The 23,837-nt window shown below is 40.4% G+C and overlaps 1 protein-coding gene across 1 annotated transcript; it reads right to left on the bottom strand.

The window, feature by feature from the left end:
- Positions 1-473: 473 nt before the first annotated feature.
- Positions 474-23,826, bottom strand: rars1 (arginyl-tRNA synthetase 1). Its single transcript, XM_018679661.2, has 15 exons — positions 23,659-23,826; positions 21,777-21,911; positions 20,725-20,913; positions 20,165-20,273; positions 19,966-20,066; positions 19,752-19,873; positions 18,887-19,007; positions 18,020-18,149; positions 16,837-16,941; positions 16,174-16,352; positions 14,514-14,623; positions 11,384-11,489; positions 6,454-6,626; positions 3,855-4,102; positions 474-825 (listed from the first exon to the last, which is right to left on the bottom strand). Exons 1-15 carry the CDS (start codon positions 23,701-23,703, stop codon positions 716-718), a joined length of 1,983 nt encoding a protein of 660 aa, XP_018535177.1. The 5' UTR covers positions 23,704-23,826; the 3' UTR covers positions 474-715.
- Between the last annotated feature and the right edge of the window lie 11 nt (positions 23,827-23,837).

Raw genomic sequence — 23,837 nt, 5'->3', positions numbered from 1 at the left:
CCCAGACTGGCTGGTTTGAGTATTCCTGACACAGCTGAACTCGTGGGATTTTCACACAGAAGTGTCTTGAGAGTTTTAGTTTTAAAAACAAAAAACATCCAATGAACAGAACAGCCAGACTGGTTGGACCTGCGAAAAAGTCTACAGTTACTCAGATAACCAACCTTTATAACAGTGGTGAGCAGAAAAACAACTCAGAATAAACAACACATTGACAACCTCTACTCTGATTTACTGATTTGTCTATTCCAGGCAGATTTACAGCATCTCAACCCTTCTAGAGTTATTTAGTCCAGCTCAGGAGGAAGTGACTCTGGCTAATTCACCATCTTCAGCTTAACATTGACGTCAAAATATGTCAACCTTTTCTTCTTGTTTTTGTTACAAATTAAACGTAAAGAATCACAACAAAATTCAGGCTTCAACCTGAGAGATCTAGCACCTGAAAATAATCCACAGCAGACCAGGTGAAGTTTTGGTTTCATATTGGTTCTTTAATAAAAAAGATCCTTCACATGAGATGTTAACTGAAGAGCTGAATACCATGTTTTTTTCCCTCCCAGGATGGATAGAATAACGTTTATGGAAAATATATCTTAAAGTTCTGGCACAATTTTTGATCTTTACTCTTTATCTTCAGTTCTTCCTCCTGGTTCTGGATCCTGGTGAAGTCTGATGCAAAGATGGAGGCAAGATGGCATGATCTGCTGTGACATCACATCCTTTGGACAGGGTTGATGCCCAAGATATCGAAGCCTTTGGCCATGACGGCGGCTGTGGCTTCGCAAAGCAGCATCCTCCACATGTTCACCTTCACCACCTCACCTGGAATAAACGGAGAAGAAACATTTAAGATTTTTTGTCTTATAATTCATTCTATTTTTTAATTTCTCAATCATTTGTGGCCCAGTAGCTGGTTAGTTTAGTTCTTTCTTCTTTCTACGTGAATCTTCCATCAAAAGGAGTCCACAAATCACCATCTTCACTTCTTCCTGCTCGACGTCCGCCATGTTTGTTTACTCTCAAGTCGCGTTTGACCACGCAACATTTTGAGTTTTGAGAGTCCAGACTATGGTTGTGAGTATTGCTAAGAGATTAAACAAGTGGTTCCCAACATTTCTGAGTCTCCTTGGCATGTTTCAGATGTCTAAAAGCCAGAGATGGGGATCACGGATTTTTATTGATATTGATCCCATTTTTGAGACTGCTTAACGATTCGGGTCTTTAATGATACTTAACCATACTGATACTTGCATACAAAAACCTTGAGTGCTTTGCACGTTCAGCCAAAGTAACAAGCAAGCAAATAAGAAACAAAGCGAGAACGAGGACATGATCGCTCCAAGAATTTAGTTCCAAGTCCATACAGAACCAGGTCTCGATGCCCATCCCTAGTTCCACCAAATTAAAAAAACTCTTTAGTTTCTCACAAAAAGTAAAAATAAATAAAAGTAAAAGAGAAACATTTGAAAGATTGATACAGTTTTATGAAGTAGATTTTTGCACCTTCCCGACCCATTAATCATCTCACAACTCCTCAGACTCACCTTAAACAAAACTATGTAAACTCTCTTTAACTGGGAGTGAATTGAGAATTAACCTCCAAGGGGGCAGGGTAAGAATCTGTTGACAGACCCTTATTGACCCCAGACATCCAGAGTTGATTTAGGTCTTTTTTTTTTTTCTTTTTTTTTTTAAAGGAAAACCAATAATTCACCTGACCCAGCCTCTTGAATGTGAATAATTTCTGGTGTCCCTGTTTTCTATGACAATAAACTCAGCATTCAGGCAAAATAAGCAGTTAGAATATGTTAACTTAGGCTTCAGGCATTATTGAGGCATCTTTTAATCTTTTTCTGACATTTCAGAGATAAAGCAATCAATCAATTATTAAAGAAAACAACTGTCAGGTATATTATTAATGAAAATAACTATTTGTTGCACCTATGATGGAATAACACGACCTTGCCTCAGGTTTTCTGTCTGAAAATTACCAGATACATAGAAAAAAAGTGAAGCTGGCTCATAAAACAAAAACATGAAGCACTTAAAGGTAGATTTTGACACTATAAGGTCTCTCTACAAGACCATGGAGGATGGAGGACCTAATATAGTCGACACTGTGTTTCATTGGTGCAGATTTCTAACAAATTTACAATGAGTCAAATTATGTAGACACAAATTATATGAGCTAAACCTGAGGCTTTTTGGCCTCCTGGGTAGTAGCCTTGCTAAGTAGTAGCTTGAGTGTGCAACGTAGTCCTGATATCCTTAGCCCCCATTCACACCTCAACCCATGTGATCCTAACGATTCATGACAACAGGGTGGCTGAATGACTCTGAGGACCACCTCCAAGAGGTTCAATACCTCAGGACTTCCAAACCAGTCTCTAGAACTGATGAAGCCTCAGGTGAAACATCTTCAAGAAACCTAAAATAAGTCCAGCTGCCTTCAACTTTAAAACTTCAGAGCAGGGGAGCAAATTAAGATAAAAGAAGTGAGGTGAAGGTGATGAAGGAGACGGAGGAAGAAAGAGAGAAAAACAAAGGGAGAGGTGAGGCAGACTGGAGAGATGGGGAAACAGAAAAACAGCCAGTGAAGCAGAGAATGACACCAACCAAACAACAAAAGGTCAGAGGGCAGGTTTAATGATGATGCCATCGCACAGCGGCGGCGGCGGCGGCCGACATCATGGCTTCAAATGAAAAAAATCAATGACCCGGACGTCCACGTCCACATGCAACATCCATGACCGTGCAGCCCATCAGGCCAAATTGCTACACGGCGCAGAAATCCAATAGAAATTAAGTCGGTAATGAGCAGCAGAGGGTGCATTACACAGACGAGTCGTTAAAGGGGCGTGAACGTCGATGGTCATTGACAGACAGCAAAATTAGTTTGTAATTTGCACAAACAAGCTGATGCTTCAGAGTTTACAAGAGGAGGACAGAGTGCTGCTGAGGAAGAAACTCTGATGAGATACAAGAGGCCGAGATCACATTTAGATTTAAAAGTGTTAACACAGTTTGATATGTTACTTATATTACTGGTTAATTGATGTAAATGGTCAGTTTAAAGCAGGAACGATTAGTTGACTAATTGAATTTTGATAGTAAGTTAAACATTTTAAAACAAACCCTGTTATAGACAATCAATCTATTAATCTAGGAAATAATTGGCAGATTATTTTAATGAAAAAAAGTTGCAGGTGTAGTTCAGTTTGATTTAAATCAGGGGCCAGAGTCACAGGACATCCTGAAGTGTGAGGAGTCTTAAAGTTGGGGCTGACTTATATGTGCACACTTTGGCCTCTTTCTCTTAGTTTTGAAAATCTTTGTACTTTTTAAATTCACCTTTTCCTCTGAAACATGAACACATGTACAGTATTTCAGAAAGTGAAGGCAGTGTTTGATTTACACTGTGACTTTCCATCAGTCTGAACTTTTACACTTCCTAAACATGACATAAAATAATAACCTCCAGCTGGGGGTTATTGCCACAGCGCTAACTGAGCATTAGCATAATTAAACAGCTTTAAGCCTGAAGTGCTAGCACTCCAGAGCACCACAGGGATAAAATGCTCATGGTAACGAGTGGAGGGCTAAGACAGCTTTTAGTGGAAAAACCCTCTCAGAGTGTGAATTACTATGAACAGACTGACTCAGAACGACTTTGCACTTTGGGTTTTGAGTTAGAAAAACATTAATTGCAAAACACAAGAGCAGAATCTCTTTCTAAATACGACTTTGTTGCTGAAGATAATCCTCCTTTATGACAGAATCTATGCATATAATTAGACTTAGACGGACTTATTATAATGCAGCCTGAAGAGTTTACAAACAGATCTCAGTACCTGTCTGTCTGTCCTTCTCCACGCAGTAGCAGCTGTCGTAGAACTCGGTGAAGGTGGTGGCGAGCTCGTACAGGTAGTCGCAGAGCGTGTGGAGCAGTAGATCATCCAGGATCTTCTGCAGGATCTCGGGGAAGCGCAGGATGCACTTCCCCAGCTTCCACTCCTTGTCGTGGTCCAGGATGACCTCTGTGGTCTCTGCCGCTTTCCTCAGCGTGGCCTCATCGATGTTGGCCAGGCGGGCGATGGACCTATGGGGAAACGATTACAACGTTAATATGGATAAACAGCTTGTAAACAGTCAGGATTTACCAGAGTCTGTTCTGACTTTTCCTGCTCAAGTGCAGCAGCAGAGATGTGGATCAAGGTGGAGTGTGTCCCAGAGGATCGTTCCAGTATTTACCAGCTGGAGTCTGCTTCTTTTGTACGAGAGAAAAAAATAACTGAGACTGCGACACAGCTGCTTTTCAGGTCAGCATCTCTGACACACAGCAGAGGGAAAGAAACTTGTTCATGTTGAGAAACGAATGGTGTGTTCTAGTTGTACTCGGAAGTCGGGTTTCCAACTCTGAGAGTCAGAGCAACCCCACCAACCCTGATATAAGACGTCAAGATGGCTGCTACTCACATCAACAGTAGTGAACACAAATTTTACAGTTCTGTCTTATTTGTTCCACATTAAGTCAGTCACACACATAGTACTGTTGCCATACTGTTTGCAAAATACAGCGTAGAGTGCTGTCATGGACTGGTATCGCTAACAATGGCTAGCAATGGCAATGGCTAGTCTGGGATGCATTCAAATTAGTTCATGGTCATAGCTTAATATTACATTAACACGATCACCAGATCTCAGTCCAATGGAGCATCTTTGGGATGTGGTGCAACAAGAGATTCACTTCATGGATATGCAGCCGACAAATCTGCAGCAACTGTGTGATGCTTTCATGACACTATGGACCAAAATCTCAGAGAAGTGTTTCCAACAACTTGTTGAATCTATGCCATGAAGAATTAATGCAGTCCTGAAGGTAAAAGGGGGTCCAACCCAGTAAAAGCAATGCGCACCTAATGAAGTGGCCGATGAGTGTCTATTTACTTGAGTTTAAATGATGCGTCTCTCTTAAGGAAGCTCTTCTGGACACCGAAAACTCAGAAAAGTAATCTTCACATTAACTGAAATCATTGCTTACGGTTCTGGTGTCTTAAAAAACACATTCAGTTCAGTCTCTGATCATGTGGCTACAAATGGCTGCTGCTCCGTTCTTCATTTATTCTGTTAGGACACAACAAGTTGAACAACCATCACCCCCCTCTGAGGTTTTGAGAAAGTCTCTCCTTCTTTTCGTGCATGACACTTGAACACCCACAGTGAGGGGAGGGAGGGGAGGAAGGGGGAGGGCTGTTGGCATCAGTGAACGCTCTATTGACTGAGTGCAGGAACATCGAGTCTTCTCAGGCAACACTGCTCTCACCCTCCCTGCTGAAAATCAAGAAGATCAATCTTCGCCGTGCACTCTGCCACCCCCAAGTCTAACACCTCGGGGGGTGTGGTGGGGGGGCTGGATCAACACAGCTCTCTGCAGCCGGGAGACGCTCACTCGATATGTGGGGTGGGGATAAGGGGTGAGGAGAAATTGCGTCTCGCGCTGGCTGAAAATACCCCAAAGACTAATCCCTTGCCACAAGCTGCCGCGAGGGCCAGCGAGGCTGATCTGATACGGCTAATGAAAGTATACTGGTGTGGGTGGGAGGTGCTCTGAGGACACGAACGAGGGAGAAACGTGTCTAAAGAACTCAGTTTATCTTCCAAAATACTTTACGTGTCCCAAAGTGAGGCGTCAAGCTGGGGTTTGAAAATGAACCAGCCTTGAGTATCTTGTGTCATGTTCATGGTAAAACTCCTGTTTTTGTCAGTGGAGTCTGGTAGTGATGTTTCTGGTGAAACAAAAATGATCTTACTCTTTAAAAAAACCTCTGTCTCTGTAGGAATCCTATCCATGATGTTGTCAGAAAACTTATAATAATAATCTGAGTCTGTCAGCAGCAAAAATATAAATCACAGTCATACACATAGTATTGTTAGTTCTAACTGACACGTTGCTACGCTGTTTATATGTGGAAAATACCATGTAGAGCATTGGTATTGCTAACAATGGCTAGCCATGACTAAAGCTAGCCCGGGATACGTTCAAGTTAAATTTGATCACATTTTAAGAATGTTCTGAAGTGTTTGCATTAAAATCTAACGTTAACATCTGAGGTGTTCCTCAGGAGGAGTGTAGATTTGTTTTGAATTTGTCTGTATTCTCAAAGACCAACTACAAAGGCTCTGCGAGCAGTCCATGTTTTTCCAACTTCTTAACTGGAACGTTGTTAACTCATACGTGACCTACGACTTCCAATGTAAATGGAGCTACAAGTTCACTACTCCTCTGAGGACTGTGACCGGTAGACATTCCAATAATAGTCAAGATATTTTACCCCTGCTGGTCTTTGTTAACCTTACACTGCTAGTAAGGCTTAAAGTAACATTAAAGCAACATCCAAGTTTTAGTTTTATCTGTAAAATACTCTCACACACATTACAGCGAGACCTCACCTGATGCGGGTGAAGGCGTAGAGGAGGTATGCCGCTGTGTTGCCCCGGTCGTCCAGCATCTTGTCGAACGAGAAGACGTAGTCGTTGATGCGGTTGTGGGAGAGATCGGCGTATTTGATACAACCAAAAGCGACAGACCTCTGGGCTTTAATCAGCTCCTCTTGGCTCAGGACCTTCAGAAACACAGACGAGTTTCGTTCAATAAAGCAGACATACTAAACACAGGTATGGAGTTAACGATCTTCCTCATCACCACTTCCCCTGAAAACTCTTTAAAGGCATTAAAAACTGTTGATAACTGTAGCTTCAATCAGCTTGTAATTACTGCAGGCACTACTTCACCTCATTCTTCTATCAGTAAAACCAGCGAGTTGAATTTAATCCAAATAATGAATCAAATTTTCTAACCTCGGGCAAAGATTAAATTGACTTATTAAGTCATAGCCTTCCCTTGACTCCATATGTGACGTGTCTGATACCACAGGGAGTGAACAGAGTAAGAAGGGGATTATGCAGAATGCAGATTTAATGATAGTGGTTTTGATTGGAAAACAAAAAAAACTGCAGTCAAGCAGAACGGAGAAGACTGAGGGAAGTAAGGGTCACAACAAGACCAATTATTAAAGAATTGAGATAAACAGTAAAGACAATACAAGAACACATTAAAAAACAAAAATATAACAGGATAAATTTGTCCTGACTTTAAATAAAATAATAATTATGCGATTTACGATGTTTATTAATGGGAGGTGAATGATGGTTCTGTCTTCCCGTATCATGATATGAGATTATGGATGTTTGTATCATGGTTTCAGGAGGAACCTCAGATTTCTTTGTCAAACCAACGATCCAAAAAGCCCCAAACACTTAATTTAGTTTCATATATAAAAGCAGAAAATTCTGACATAAGTCAATTATCAAAGTAGTGGCTGATTATTTTTATGATGTTCAACTACCTAATCAATCAACCAATCACTGCAGCTCTTGTTATAGCCGCCAATTACAAGCCACAGCAGGACAGGAAGGGACAGGATCTGAGAGGTCAGGATCCAGTGTGACACAACAGGATAAGGCCGGACAGGACAGAACATAACAGGATATAAAAGTAAAGGACACAAAAAACAGTATGGTGAATTACAGAAGAAGAGAAAGGAGTTCAAAACAACATAGTTGGAGAAAACAAATCTTAGCAGTGTTAGCGGCGCAGACTGAGGTTCACGGAGGCCAGGGTTGGGGTTCGTTTTAATGAGGCAGGGTAAGCAGATGGTAGACGTGGGCACTGACCCAGACTGAGAGCAAAGTGCCAGGCCAGAAGGGCCTGCAGGGAAACTGTGCTGGCACCGGTTTCCCACAACCTTCTCAGCATTAAAATCATTGCAGTTCAACTGGAAGTCACTGACTGTTTACACTGCACCGAGCGCTCCAGACAATACTTAACCAGGTCAGGTTCTCTCTTGCTTTGTTTAGTGTTTTTCCTCACTCATTTTTACCCACCTGCAAGTTTGATTTCAGATACAAACGCCTCAACATCAAACAGTGCAAACACATACAGTCAAATTAACAGAAAAGTCAGAGTTTTGCCTTGTGAAGTGAGGGGAAAACAACAGCTAATGATAGCCCAGGGATGGTGGAAAAGGCTTGTAAACAGATATTTTCTGGGTTGAATCGGGAGACTAGCTGGAACAATCAGGTCAGGGGGTGAAAAATAACACTTCTCATTCCTAAACAACCACCACATACTTCTTTTAACGAGGTCCAACAGAGCTGCACACGAGCCAGAGATGGAGAGTTTGTGTTGTAGCAAGAGTTTGTGTAATTTGTGAGAGTGAGGTCCCGGTGCTGCTGAGAAAATACAACTCATCAAAGCTTTCCTGGATGAGGAAAAGCTACAGAGGAAGTGATTTTGGTGAAATCTCTCACACTACCAAAAGAACAAAAGTTTGTGAAAGATGATTTCATAAGCTAAATGTCAGGGGAAACAAATGACTTTAGACTCAAAGGAATTTCCAGCTGAAACGCTTCAGCGACAAAACTTTTGATTCAAGAAGGAAAAAAAATTTGATTCTGTGAAGTGTTCGAAAGTTTCCAGAGCTGCCACTGCCCAGACTGTTTTTATGATGTGTCAGAGGTACATTTTTTTAAGCCGATGGTTTATCAGTTCACCACTTTGCTCCTGACTAAAATAACCTTACACTTTTTGGATGGACTGCCAATGAAATTTGGTTCAGACATTCTTCTTGCCCATGAGATGAATCCCAGTGACGGTGGTGTTCAACTGACTTTTCCTCTACCACCAGCAGGTCAAAACTTCAGTTCTGAACTTTGACTTATGACATAAATACAAAATTACTGCATTCAATCAGCCTCAGGTGTACTTAGTGAAACTACTGCCTTCCCATCCACTTCAGGTGTACTTGGAGAAAACTACTGCCATTCCCATCAGTTTCTGCTCTACTTTGTGTTGTACTAATTACAAATGTTAACATGGATAAAGAATTTACCAACTCAACTATTATATCGATCACAGCCTTTAACGAAACCATTTCCCAAGAGCCCAAGACCATCTTGTAGCTAGTTCCAACATGAATTTAAATGAGATATTTTTACGTTTTTGCTATCAGCTACATAGACAATGTTAGAATTAACAGCTGTTTACTTCACAGTCTAGAAGAAATGTTGTGAGTTCAGCGTCAATGTTTTGCTTCTAGTTGCTATCGCTTCTTTTCTTCTCTGTTTTTTTTTTTTTTTTGCGTTATTTAAACCATTATCACTCTGAGTTGTAAAATCCTGTCTGTGATTACTACAAAGCCTTTAACCTATGTCTTTAATCTCATTAATCAGTCAGTCAAACTGGAAACTCCTCTTTAGACGGTCTTCATCTTTGGGTTTAGGACTGTTGGTTGATCAGCACATTTGAGGATGTCATTCTGAGCTTTTTTATATTTTCTGACAATTAAGCACATGATTGAAAACTGTAATCTACAGATGAATTACTCACGAAAATAGTTGGCAACCTATTTTCATGAATTCAGTTAACTGAATTAGGCATGAACAATCATTACTGATGACAGGTTTATCAATTAATCAAAGTTTATACACAATGACAGAAGATTTTGTATATACTTTGACAACAGCTAACTGCCATAACAATGGACAAGGAATACTACAATTTTAGTAGCCGTAACATTATGACAAAGCTTACATTTTTTGTCTCTCTGGTCCTAAAGCACTTATAGCTGGGTGTGGTTCATTAAGTGACATAATTCAGTGTAGCAGGCTAATGAGGGGATGATCACACTGAAAAGTACAGTTCAGAAACAAATAGTTCTGAGTTGTTTTTTGACAAAAACATGTATTTTCAGTGATAAAAAATGAACATGAAAAGCATCGGTGTGGCTGCAGACATGAGGAGGCTTGAGCTCACACAAGCTATGGGAAGAAACAAGGAGCATGATGAAAAGATGGAGGAGAGGAGGAGGAATAAAAGCGTGCTGTCCTCAGAGCTCAGCAGATGAAGAGAAAAATGTCTGGCGATGTTGTGCCCAGGTCGTCTCTGGGCGTGATCAGAAAGAGCCAGAGTTTGGCAACGAGTTCGTGCAGGACGAGAGCGAGGAGAATTAATGGCTACTGTAGAGTGAGACGGTCATTACAGTAAAATAAGCCTTGTCAGGGTGAATCGAAAGCTGAGCGCAAAGCGGAAATAATGAGCTGCTCGCTGGACTAAATGGCTGCTTATAAAAGATTAAACATTTGTCACGAAATATTGATATAAAATGATTCAAATACAAGACGAAAAAATCTGCAATAATCTGCCAACAGACTGCAACTGAGGAGGGTTTCTGTCGTTAGGTTTTTTGCAATTATTCTGAGAAATGAGCGAAATAAAAGAGACTTCCCACGGATGTTTAAATATGAAACAGCAGCGAGCTGGACATAAATAAAAACACCTCAGAATGCTTTCACAAGGACTTAAAGTTAAATATTCAGTACAGCCATATAAAGCATTAAAAACCTCAACCCCTAGGGTGCTGAAGTCGTGTTTGGCTTCTGCAGTTCTTGGTTGTTTCAGGCCTCTAACTTCTTCTTCTTCTCCAAAAAAGTTCATTTGTCCCAATTTAAATCTTTTTGGTGTCACGTGCAGGTCAAAGGGGCTCAGGTAAGACTTTTGGAGAACCGTCCTTACGTAAAAAAACGATCACACCAATACCTGATTACAACAACACAGTAACGTCTTCTTGTTAAACAACATCTAGTGGCAGTACCCAAGCTCTGAGGTGTCATCTGTATAAAACTGATGTTTCACTTTTGCTTCAGATACAATAAATAACATTATGATAATAACAATTTTAATATAATTTGATGATAATAATAGAATTAATCTTGACAGAACAGGTGATCACAGATGGAAGAAGTTCTGCAGTAAACTGGTAAATGGACCCTGGATTAATTATTAGACCCATAATCAAGAATTAATTAAACAGTTTTTGTCTGATTTTTTTCTGTATAATCCAGAGTTATACGGACACAGTTTCCAGATGTAAATGCTGATGTTATGATTAAAACTAATTAAACTGAAAATTATCTAGCGTCTATTTTTGTCAATATTCATGCAAAAACACCAAACTTTCCACTCCAGTTTCTGAACCATGCATGCAGCTTTTCTTTGTTATAAATGAGGCTAATCTGAATATCTTTAGGCTTTAGACTGCTGTGGTGATAAAATAAGTAATTTTAGCAAAACCTTTTGCTCTGGGGAATTTAAATTGTCCCAAAACCTGTCCCTTGTCTGGTCTAGACTTTGCTTTGACCACGCCTGGTACCAGACTCCCACAATCACCTTGTCTTTGCCCTTCATTAATGTTACCCCTCTCTCTCTCTGTCTGACAGCAAAAGAGCAACTTTTTCAAAAAGCAAAAACCTACTTTCTCACCTTGTCTCTCTCCTTCTCTTTCAGTTTGTCCATTGACCTCTTCAGCCCCTCCTCCAGCAGGTCCATCAGCCTCACCGTGTCTCCAGACCGGGTCTTAAACTTCTTCCTGAGAATGAAAAGACGAGAAACCAAAGTTGGAACAAGCTGGGAAACAAAAGAAGTGATTGGGGGACAATGCGGTGAGTTTTTGGCCTGAAAAGAGATCAGACGTCTCTACATCCCCCAACAGAACTTTCCAGCAGGTACCGAGGTTTGACTTTCTGTCGACAGCAATTATCGTGACAACAAAGTATTAGATTATTTCTGCTTGCCAACGCCTCGGGGTGATACATTTTGTACAATCAAGCAAATCAGATGAGCATTACAAGCAGAACATGAGCCAAAAATTTAATAACCCCCCCTCCACCACCACCACCACCTCCCCCCTGCTCCTCCCTGTTTACTTGCAGCTATAACAGCTCCCCCCGTGGCTGCGTTAAGCTCTTATTGTCTGGTTGAGCGATTATGAAAACAGCATGATAAATTTCTAATGGAGTTTGGAGTAGCGCAGACATTGTGGGGCCAATTTACGCCTCCTCATGTTACTGTGGGGTGTTTAGCAGCATTTAGTTATGGCCTCTGCGACACGTAACGCCTGAACTCGATTCTTCCTCTCTGGACGATTGATAAGGGGAAAAAAAAAAACAGAAGCATGACAGATAGAGTTCAAATTATAGAGCCTGTTCACCTATCAGCCACACAGTAATCACTGCTTACTGTAAGAGGAAATACAGAGCACACAGGGGAAGTTTGTCCTGTGAACAAAGTGTATGTACAAATACTTTGACCTGGAAAACAAAACTGAGATCAAGGTGGAAAAAAGTGTTTTTTAAATGTTCATGACAAATGATGTGTTTCACATTTCTGACTGCTGTTTGTTTGGAAACAAAAGAATAAGGAAGAGAAGAAGAAAGGAGGAGAATAAAGGAAGAAGAAGGAGAGAAGAAGGTGAAGAGGGAGGAAGAGAAGAAGCACAAGATGAAGAAGTAAATGGAAGAGAATAAGATGACAGAGGAGAAGAAGATGATGAAGAGGAGAAGAAAAGGAGAATGAGGAGACTGAACGAGGAAAATGAGAGTAATGAAAGCGAGGAGGAAGAGGAGAAGGAGATGAAGGAGGGAAAAAGGAGGAGGATTGAAAAGGAGAAGAAGGAGGAAGTTGAGAATGAGGCCAGGAAGAAGGAGGAGGAGGAGGATAAGGAACTGGAAGGACAGGAAGGAGGATGAGGAAGAAAAGGAGGGAGTACAAGGAGAAGTAGAAGAGGAAGGGGAAAGAGGAGAAGGAGGCTGAAAAGCAGACTGAGGATGAGGAGGTAAGGAAAAGGAGGAGGGGGGAGACAGGGAAGCAGAAGAGGAGAAGGCAGCAAAGAAAAGAAAAGAGAAGAAGATGGGGGAGGAGGTGAAAGGGATGATGAAGAAGTGGAGGTGAAGAAGAAAAAGGCTGAGGATGATTCTGTTTATTACAATGTGTATTATTTAATTTCATTTGATTTTTCATAAGATAATTAAACAAAAACTAATATTACATTATCATCTGAATAAAGGTTGGTTTTGAATGTCTGTTCGCTGCTGTGTTTACTTTCTTTTCATTAAAAAACAATCAATAAGATAAGAAGGAATTTAAGCGTCTGATGAGGCTGATAATCAGACTCCAGTTTCTGCTGCATGTTCACATTCAATATTTAACAGAAGAGACTCGGCCATTGTCTGCTGTAGTTCTGCGTCTTCGGCTCTGAGGATGATGAGGCGGCTTCCTGGACATTTTTATGTCAAAGCTAATCTCTGCTGCGATGAGCTTAGAAACTCATCTTTTGAAAATTCTGTTAAAGCTAAAGGCATTTCTCAAACTTGATCCGACGCTGTCGTCCTGACTTTTAATTACCGTTGTCCACCTACAGCACTGCACAACTTTCTGCTGTTGCCTTCATCCACTCACACACTGAGTAATAACAGGCCTGTGTTGTCGTTGTTGTGTAACTGCGTTGGTAGTTCAAACACTGACTCCGCTGTTTGTGGAGCAGTGGCTGTATATTTTGCTTTTTATTTGTCGCTGCAGTCGTGTAGTAAAATTCAGTTTTTATGTTTGATAATAAATGTAATAAAAACATGAAGAAGCAGAGGTAATAAAGACACAGTGAAGGACATTCAGATGATTACAGTGTGGCGCCGGTGGTGAAGGCTCGGTCTTCAGACGAGGTGTTCGTCTTTGCTGCAGCTCTGACGACGGTGATTTGGAGTTGTGTTAAACTGTTATTAGTTTGGACGTGGCCACAGCTCTCAGGCCTTTAACAGTCTGTCAGAGATGAGTGTATTTAATGCTTTATCATCCACCACTCCTAAAGGAGAACTCCAGGGTTTTTATCGGAGTAAGATCCTTTTTGTTTGACCAGAAACATCACTGTATACTATAATTTCAGCTGAAAACTTTCAGTTCAAGAAGTAAAGATTGATTCTGTGAAGTGTTTGAAAGTTTCCAGAGCTGCCACTGCCCAGACTCTTTATGATGATTCAGAGGTACATTTTTAAGCCATGGTTTGTCAGTCCACCACTGTGCTCCTGACTAAAATAACCTTATACTTTTTGGATGTATCACCCGTAGGTTTACTTGGTGAAAACTACTGCCATTCCCATCAGCCTCAGGTGTACTTTGTGTTTGGTACTGCTGACCGTTAACATGGTAAACATTATAAATTCACAATTATATCTATCAGCAGCTTTTAACGAACACTATTTCCCATTCTTTTAAGTAGACCATCTCTAGCTAGTTCCAACAGCTATATGTAACTTTTTGCTAACACTACATAGCAAATGTTAACAGTAACAGCTCTTTATTAACAGTCTAAAGGAAATGTCCAGCACCAAGCAATGTTTTGCCTTCTTCTACTGAAGAAAATGTTTTTGTTTCAACAGTGGTATCACCATATATCACTACCAGACTCCATAGACAAAAACAGTAATTTTATGCAACAGAACACAGGAGCTGCTGGAATACCACTGCCTCCATCTGTTAGTTTGTTTGTGTTATTCTTTTTTGGCGACGCACAAGAACACAACTACAAAGTGTCAGCTCCCTGAGTGTGTTTTAAACTCACTTGTCCTCCCCCAGCACCACTCCAAAGCCGGCGTGCTCCACTCGGGTCACCTGGGGATCGTACCAGCCAATCATCTGAGCCGCAGCAAACACCACCTGGAAGTGTGTGCCCTGAAAAACAAAGAAAAAACATATACATAAACTGAGTGACATATAACATAAATGTCATGCCATACTTTGCAGATTAGGAGAGGACTTCCTGTATGTCACCGCTGCCTGGACGAGGACTGCATCCTGACCGGCTGCAACGTTAATTTTGGAGGATATCAAGACCTCATCTGAACGTCTGAATCCATCTGAGGTTGAGATACTGTATCACTGAGGATAAGTGAAAACTTTGATGCCACTGACAGAGGATGCTACCCATCTTTCCTGTCATCGTTGATAACATTTCCAACAGGTTGCCTTGTATTTACTGCTCTTGGTAAATTAAGTTTCCTCAGATGACAGCTTTAGTCTCAGTCAGTCTGCAGACACTGAGCGCCACCTCCTCCTCCTCCTGCTTGCATCTGCCGAGGACGATGTCTTTCCTCATAACAACCCACATAACATTTTAAAGCCCAACCTGCTGTCTGAGACACAGACGATGACTTCTTAAAAGTTTTCAGCCTCCAACTTGTGTAGGAAGCAACAGACAGACTGCAGGAAACTGGACACTGATTCATCTGTACTCTTACTAGACCAAATTAATTAATTAATAAATTACAGTAGGGCTGGCAATTATGGCAAAAATATGATTGTGATTTTTGTCCTTATACTGATCGATATCATGATAAATAATCTGGGAGTTTGAAGAGTATCCTGATAATGACTGAAGCCTAAAGAAACTAGTGGGTTCATTAGTGAAACTTTGAGAATTTAAGTTAGTGACAAAAACAGAATAACAATTAACCATACAAACATGTTTTATCTGCCTTTATTACGTATTACAAATTAACTTGTGAAAATTAAGTTAGAAAATGAAAATAAAACAAAATCCTGTGACGACTATGACTATCACTAATTTCTTTGATAGGACCTTCTATGTAGAGGTGAAAATTGTTTGTTATATCCAAGGTTCTTTTCGATTGTTTTTCATACAGCGAAATGGACGCAAAAGATGCCACGATAGATGTTTGTTTCGGTACAGCTCCGCTAACTGAGCTGACTTGGCGTGGACGGACAAACAGCATTTTCATCCTCTCTATGTGGTCGCTGGGATGAAAACCATAAGATTTCTCTCTTGGTACCGACCTGCAACATATTTTGCAGTCTGCCTTAATCGGAGCTTTGTAGCTTTAAAGCTAACGGAACAACTTCCATATAATGCGACCTTTCTTGTCAACAGTGAGTGTGTTTTGTGAAGTCACAGTGACACTGACGGGCAGCCATGTTGTTGCATTCAAAAGATGACTGAAAAAATTGTGAATTTAAAGTAGACTTTCTCCTTCACTGAGTTTCTTCTTCTTGAAGTTGTGAAGAATGGTAAAAAGTTATAGTTCAGGACTAACAGGTCTGAAACTGCTGTAAAACAAATCGTCCCTCTGCGCCCAATTAAGACACTTTGGTTAGTTTTTTCCCTCTTGTTTACCTTTTGACTTTTAGGTTTCTTTGTTTTCGGTTTTTTTTTTGTCCAGCTTCTGTATTTGCTCACAGTGTGAATCTAATCTCTCTGCACCCACCTGCCCACTGTCTGTGACGTAGATGATGACGTCGGCCTTCTCGTCGAAGATCCGCTGGCGGATGGCCGCGAGGTCCGAAGTGTCGTAGGTGTAGCCGCCGTCTGACTTGACGACGGTGAGGGGGATGGGCTGACCTGGGACGAAGACAACCTTGCGACCCTCGTCCAGCTGTAGTAGACCTGTGGAGAAGAAGAGACGATGAGGCAGGGAAGCAAGGGAGAAAGCATGGATGGAAACAAGAGAGAGAAAAATGGAATAAATGATGGTTACAGGAGAAGGAGAGAGTAATAATGTGGGTATGATTGGAAGGGGAAAAGAGGAGATAATGTGTGAAATGGAGAATGAAGAAAGAGCAGAAAAAGAGGGAATTGAGGGTGAAAAGGAAATTACACAACCCCAAAAAGAGAGAAGAAGAAACAGAAGGGGACAGGTAGTACATTTATGGGACAATTTTGCCCCCTAGTGGTTGAATCAGGTAAAGGCAGACTGCAGAATGACAAGTCTATTGACTGTCAAAGTATTACTGGTACAAAAATGATTTTAATAATCTCAATAACCAAAGACACTGGTTAAATATCAATAAAAGATGCAACAAAGGTCTAAGTTTATAGGTTTTGTTGTTAGGTGTCCTGAAAATAGATCTTTGACCTGTTGCACACTGACCTTTCTCCTCAAACTCCTTCACCACCTCCGTCATCATTTCCTGGTAGAACGACTCTCCCCTCTCGATGATCTGGATGTCCAGGCAGTCGTAAACCTTCTGAAACTCTGGAACACAAAGAAAAAAATCAATTTTAAGATCAATTTAAAAATCAGGGTGTGAATTAATAAAATCTCTTAAAAATGCACCTGGACTTAGTTAAAGGTCATAAAGGTGAAAAGAGCGACCAAATTTAAAGGGATTCCCTTGAAGTGTTACTAAGATATTGAGGCCAAAATAGGTCACAATGACCCTGACCTTTGACCTATGACCACCAAATTCTAATCCATTCATCCTCAAGTCCAAATAAATTTTTGTGCCAAATATAATTAAATTCTCTCCAGCCATTCCTGATATATCGCAGTCACAAGAACGTGAGGTCGTCATGACCTTGACCTCAAGTCGCTCCTCAGAGATCACATTTAAGAAGTCATAGTGATCCTGACCTTTGACCTGTGACCAACAAAATCTAATCATGTCATCCCTGAGCCCAAGTACAAAGTTACGAGTATAAATATGAAAGATCAGACAAAAAAAAAATGATCAAACAGTCAGTAATGCATGGTCTATGTCACCTGAAGCATCAAGTCTGATCTTCAGTTATCAGATATCTTCACAGATGAACACCACTGTTCTGATGTTTGAAGTAATCAGAAGTAAGAAGCTAATGTTAGGCTATAAACCAACTACACCACGGTCACATGACGTCAACGTCTCCACCACTAAGCTTCCAACTGGTCATTTCATTTAGCTCTGAGCTCTTCTACAAAAGCCTTTCTTCTTAGAAAGTTAGTGAGAGTTTGAAAGAGCGTGAGTAGAAACACAACGAGGCTGTAAAGGTGGACTGGTGAGTAGATGGGTTTTCATGTTAACGTCCCCGACAACCTCTGTAGTCTCATTTAGACACTCGTTAGCAACCGCCTTTTTTAAGACACGGAAAAGCTTCAAACATCAGGAGTGGGGGATTTACTGACCCATTTTATGTCGGAGAATAAAACCTGAAAATGTCTTGAGCTTGTGTTAAAACCACAGACCTTATTTCACACATTTAACCAGAAACACACTGACTTTGGGACTTCGTCATCAACAGACAAAGTGTACAGACGGCATCTTTGTGTGTTTTAAGGTGGACTGTTCAGAGTCTACCTCTCCTGGAGACGTCACAGATGAGATTCCAGGCTTTGATGAAGTCCGGCTCTTTGCTCTGCAGTCTGACGACACACTGGTACGCTCGTTTCTTGAAGTCCTCCTCCTCGTCGAAACGCTTCTTCGACTCCTGATTTAGAGGGAGGAGGAGGAGGAGGGAGATAAAAATGAGAGGGGGACAGAGAAAAGAAATAAATGAGAGGAGCAGAAAGAGTAGGGTGGATGATGTAAGAAGAAAATGAGGCGTGGAGAGAAATGAGGGAAGACGACAGCAGAGAGGACAGACAGAGTCAGAAAGAGAATTTTTCTTCATCGTGAAGATGATTTTCAGCTCATCCAAAAGACTTGTTTAGACATTTAGCAGCAAAGTGTCTGATTATTATCTCGCAATTTGAGCTCTACGTGTTAAAAGGGGCTGTAACTCCCACACAGTTCTTTCTACATTGATGTAAACCCACTCAAACTAAAGCTGAGACATGGCACTTTAATGTAGTATCCTTTATTTTATTCTAAACTCAAGCACAGAGCCTGAGGAACAAAAGAACTGTAGACTGTAGGACTGTAGATCTGCTTTCAACTTCGCCCACATACTGGAGGCAAACTTAAAAGGCTTCCTCTGGTAATTAAACCTGATCAGATGCAATTTTATTTGCTTATTTACAAATAAACTGTCCGACCAATCACAGGCCATTAAAAGCTCTCTGGACAGCCAAAGGAAATCAATGTTTTCTTATAATTTTTGAACGATTTCTTTGGCCTTTTACTCCAGCTGATATTTAGCCAACATTTCCTGTGGATTTCTGTGGATTCAGACGCCGAGCAACAGTGGGAAACAAAGAGGACAGACGGAATGAAGCATCAACTGACTTTGTAGAAGGCCTGCAGGTCACTGATGGGCGGCGAGACGGTCAGGTAGTCTGGGAATTTATCCTGCAGGTGGGCGATTAGCATCCCAAACTGGGTCCCCCAGTCTCCCACATGGTTCAACCTGTAAATGTTAATAGGAGGCGTCAAAAACTGAGGTTTGACTTTCTACATTTCACGTCTTTACATGAGTCATCAAGCAAAAAAAGCAGACAGCAGAACGTCCAATCATCTGCCCAGCACTCTGGTCCTGTGCAAAATATCGCTAACTCCACAGATGCTACATATTAGCATGATAAATGTCTGAATGTCACATGGGAAGTGTTGTAAGCTAACTGTTAGCATGCACACAGTTACCACAACATCTAGAAATGCTAATTGTCACATCAGTTACCATTCAGTATTCGCTAACGTTCACTTTAATGCTAACTGTGGTACTGCATGTGCTTTAGCATCATGCTAGCATGCTAATATTGGTTCTGCTTTGACTTGAATGCTACAGTTAGCTTTTAAAGTGATTAAAGTTACATGCTAAACGTGCATACTGATGCTAACTGTGGACCTGTGCTCTTGCATATCAGTATGCTATATTAACTGTTTTGTGTTAGCGTGCTAATATGCTAATATGAGCGTTCAGGCTGAGTCTAAACTATCCTAAAATGGCCACCGTACAAAGGATAATGCCACGTTTATGTCGTAATTATAAGGTTACCACTTGTGAAAAATTGCAAACATCAACATCCAGGCCGTAATCACAACCGGGAAAGTCGAATATTTCTAAATGTTTGTGAGAACAGTTGAGAGGATGCAGATCTTTACGTAGCCTAGCTCAGCCCTGTAACGTTTCAGACGCAGCGACTGAACTGACCTGAGAACGTCGTGGCCCAGAAACTCAAACAGTCGACTCATGCTCTCCCCGATGATGGTGGAGCGCAGGTGACCTACGTGCATCTCTTTGGCGATGTTGGGAGAGGAGAAATCCACCACCACCTGAGCAACAAGACACAATACAGTCAATAATAATCCTCTGAGACTCGAGTGTCTACATCTAGCTTCATGCTACATATGTGTGCGAGACAAACCCTCTTCTTGGAGGCCAGTGGCGGCGGCTGCACCCCGTTGATCAGCAGGTTGCTCAGCAGTTTGGACACAAACGACCTCTTCAGGTGGATGTTGATGAACCCTGAAGACACAACAGACATCAGACCAAGAATACAGACTAATGCTAGAGAACTGGGCTTTGAAAAGTCATTGTATTAGTATCTAGTGTGTTCTATATACCTGGTCCTGCGATCTCAGTTTTCTGGGTGAGTTCGTTGTCTGGGAGGTTCTGGACGATCTTCTCTGCGATCTCCCTCGGGTTCACTTTGATTCCTTTTGCCTTTAGCATCTGCAGCACGAAAAAAGTCGGCGACCATTTGGCTTAAAATGTGTGAAATGAACTGAAACAAAAAGATCTAATTCACCACTTTTCATCCTCAGAAAGAACCTTTATCTGAAGCTTTAAGACGGCTACATCACTGCTGCAAAAGTCTTCAAACAGCTAAAGAAAATTAGCTTTTTGTAACTTTTGACAAGTGTAATTTTAAGGTTTGCTGTAATGGATTTTCACAGATGATTAAACTTGCAGTGGTGGTGCTGATTCAGCAGTTTGCTGCTACAGAACAATATGAAATCCTAAGGAGGAGGACTAAAAACCATAAAATCTGTCTTAAAATGTTGTATTTATTTAACAATATTCAAGGCAAATCAAGGTCTGATTTAATTAAAAGACATTTAAACAGTTTCAGGATGTGTAGACTCACTGAAATGTTCATTTAACCCCAGTTTAAGAGTCTAACCTGGGCCATGGCCATGGCACTGTTGCACTGGTAGTCTCCAAACTTGGCCTGCTGGTTGGGTGTGACGGCCAGAGGAGGGTTGTCCAGCTCGGGACAGGACGCCCGGATTGCCTCGCCAAAAACCTCCTGGAGCCGCTGGTTGATGTTCATCATGGATTTACTGCAGTAGGTTCTCTCCTCTTGCAGACTCTAAGGACGCACAACAACTCAGATTCAACGTCAACGATGTGAAGATGATACATAAATAATAAACAAAATAAATAAATACAGGGAGAGAATTTTGAAGAACAGCGTGAGCCGACCACTGGTGCTATTCTCAAAAACAAGGCCTTAATATTGTGTGAAAAAGTCAGAATTTATGGAAATGTATTCTTTTATTAATCACTTGTCTAATTTGTGTGACCATTTTTTTTGTGAATTTTCATTTGCTTTGTTTTTTTCTTCACTGTCATTTTGGTTTCCTGTTTGTTTTTTTCTATCATCCCTTGTTTTTTTCTGTGGTAAATTGAGAGTTTTTTTCACCATTTTAACAATGCTTGAGTCAGTTAAAATTTTTTAATTTAATTCAACGAAATTTAAAAGTACCAAACTACTGTAAAGGACACTATACAGCTTTTTTTTAAGTTTTTTAAGTTAAGGGTGGAAACTTTAAATGTCTCAATAACGTTACTTTTCAAGATTTCTTTTTTTTTTAATAGGTTTCTTTAAATAACTGAACTCCACAATATTTAGTCACAAGCTCTTTTTAAATACTTTATATTGGTTAAATGTTTGTAAAAACCCACCAACAGATGTAATGGGTGACAAATAGCACTGATTCACAAAATACAAGATTGCAGCTCAGACTGTGATGATGAATTTGGATTCACAGTAAATTCTGGGAGTGATGATCAGATGAGGCAGCGTTAGCTCACTTTAATGTAACTAAAACATTTAGACAAGAAATAAGTTGTAGTAATATTCCCATACAACTAAGAAAAAGGCTTTATCTCTATGAAGTCAAAGCAGTGAGCTGAGAGCGCCCCCTGCTGCACTCCTGCATTATCACTCACCCTCTTCAGGATGTTAAGGCGGTATTTCAGTTTGGCGTTTTCCTCCCGCAGCTCATCCAGACGTGGAGATGAACTCAGGTCCTGTGGATTCTTTAGACTCTCGATCTCTGCAGAAAGACTTTGGATCTCCCGCTCCTGAAAATAAAAAAGAAGAAGATTGGATTCCAGTGTAGGAGGACAATACATACTAATATTATTAATAAAAGAGGACCAAGAACAGAGCCTTGTGATACTCCTCAGAACAGCTTAAGCTATTTCAACACATAACCATTCATTTGAACATCAGAACACTTAGATCAGATGTTTCCAAGGTGCATGGTGGTGTAGTAAGATCAACAGGAAGTAGTTATTCCAGTCTGTCTCCTTATAGCTCCAGAATTTACCTGAGAATCATCATGTTTTTTAATTTTTCCTTTTAACTTTTACTTTTAGTGGCGCCAGTTGTGACAAAATATTAACAAACATAGGTCAAAGGTCCCAGATGCTTAGTGTCTGAACAAAACTGAAATATTGTTTCTTCTTTCAGATACTCAGTAAAGTGAATCATCACTTTTACAGCAGCTGAAACTGGACTTACAAGATCAAATCAGTACTTTTCTTCAGTTCTTTTCTTTAATCAGACTTTATTTTCACAGCATTTTTTTTTTTAACAGTGAATTTGAATAATGAACATTTAGCCTGTGAATAAACCAGGTTTAACTGTGTTAAACTATCACTGGGTTTCTGTCAGGACTCAGGAGGAAATCTGATTATAAATGAGGCCATAAAACGTTTCCCTGCATCGGGCTGATAAAAACAAAATGAAAGCAAAAGTATTCATCCAATTGTCAGTACAGACCTTTCAGAGACTGAGAGAGACTTTTTCTAACGATTAATTTTCTTAATTAATCATGTGATAATATGATAATAACCAACATTTGTGCTTTAAAAATGTCCTAGTAGTAGTAATAGCTGCTAATTAATTTTCTGTTTTAATCAACTAAGTGATCAATCATCTAATTCTTGCAGCTGAGGTAAGGAAACTAAATTTCTTTGGATTTTAAACCACTGGTCAGAGCAGTATAATAAATATTTTTAAAGATTTTCTGACATTTAATAGAAAACAGAATAATCAGTTAATCAAAACAAGTCAGCAGGTTAGTCAGTAATTGCATAATTAATTTGCCGGAGCCCTAAAACAACATCTAAATGATGAAAACAGCTTTTATTATTCAGAAGGCCACTGGAGGGCCCCAAACAACACTTTAATAAACTGTAAAATTTATATTACATAAAGGATAGCTAGCTGTCTGACTAACACTCACCTTTTAATCATATTTAACTGCATAAAATTAATGAGATATGGAACTTATGACACAGTTCAGCGTCGGTACATAAAATGTACTCGCACAAAATTCTATTCAAATATCTTCTCATTTAATATTAACTTCATATTTAATACAGTTGCACATCTTTTAATGTACCACACTACACGTTAAATTAATTAATAACATCTTCTCTTAAGTTCGGCAAAGAAAGGAAACTTAAATTAACGATATTTTAATTAAAAAATTACCGACAACAGCCGTAAACAGATGCCCGCTGATGTGCTGTCACTGCGCCGCACTGTCAACGTCAACCAAAACCAAAAGTTGAAAATCTTCTATGATAAGCGGTTGTTGGTGTGTTGGGTGTTAGCCGAATGTGAGAGTGGTGATAAAAGACTCGAAACACGTTACTTGTTTGGTTTGGTCGTGTAGCGTTTTTAGTAAAAGACGAAAACACTTTAAATTGGTAGTTTTTCGCTCAGTAGCTATCTAACTGACGCCGGCGCTCATAGACAAACGTGTACTTCGCCTGCTAGCTAATGTTAGCCACTCTCCTCCACAGACCGGCCGGTTACCTGCTGTTGCAGCCGGGCTGTGTAGTCGGTCACAGGGTCTCCCATCTTTCTGTAACACCGCAGAGAAGCTCTTCTGTGGCTGGATGTGGACTCTCGTGGCTGATGAAACAAACTGAGAGAAGAGGAAGAAGTTCACAACTTTCCAAATGTTGTTCCGGTGCCGGCAACGTCATCTTCTT

This window comes from Lates calcarifer, linkage group LG20 (assembly GCF_001640805.2).
Source record: "Lates calcarifer isolate ASB-BC8 linkage group LG20, TLL_Latcal_v3, whole genome shotgun sequence".
Taxonomy (NCBI): Eukaryota; Metazoa; Chordata; class Actinopteri; family Centropomidae; genus Lates; species Lates calcarifer.
This window is presented reverse-complemented; position numbering and strand designations above follow the sequence as displayed.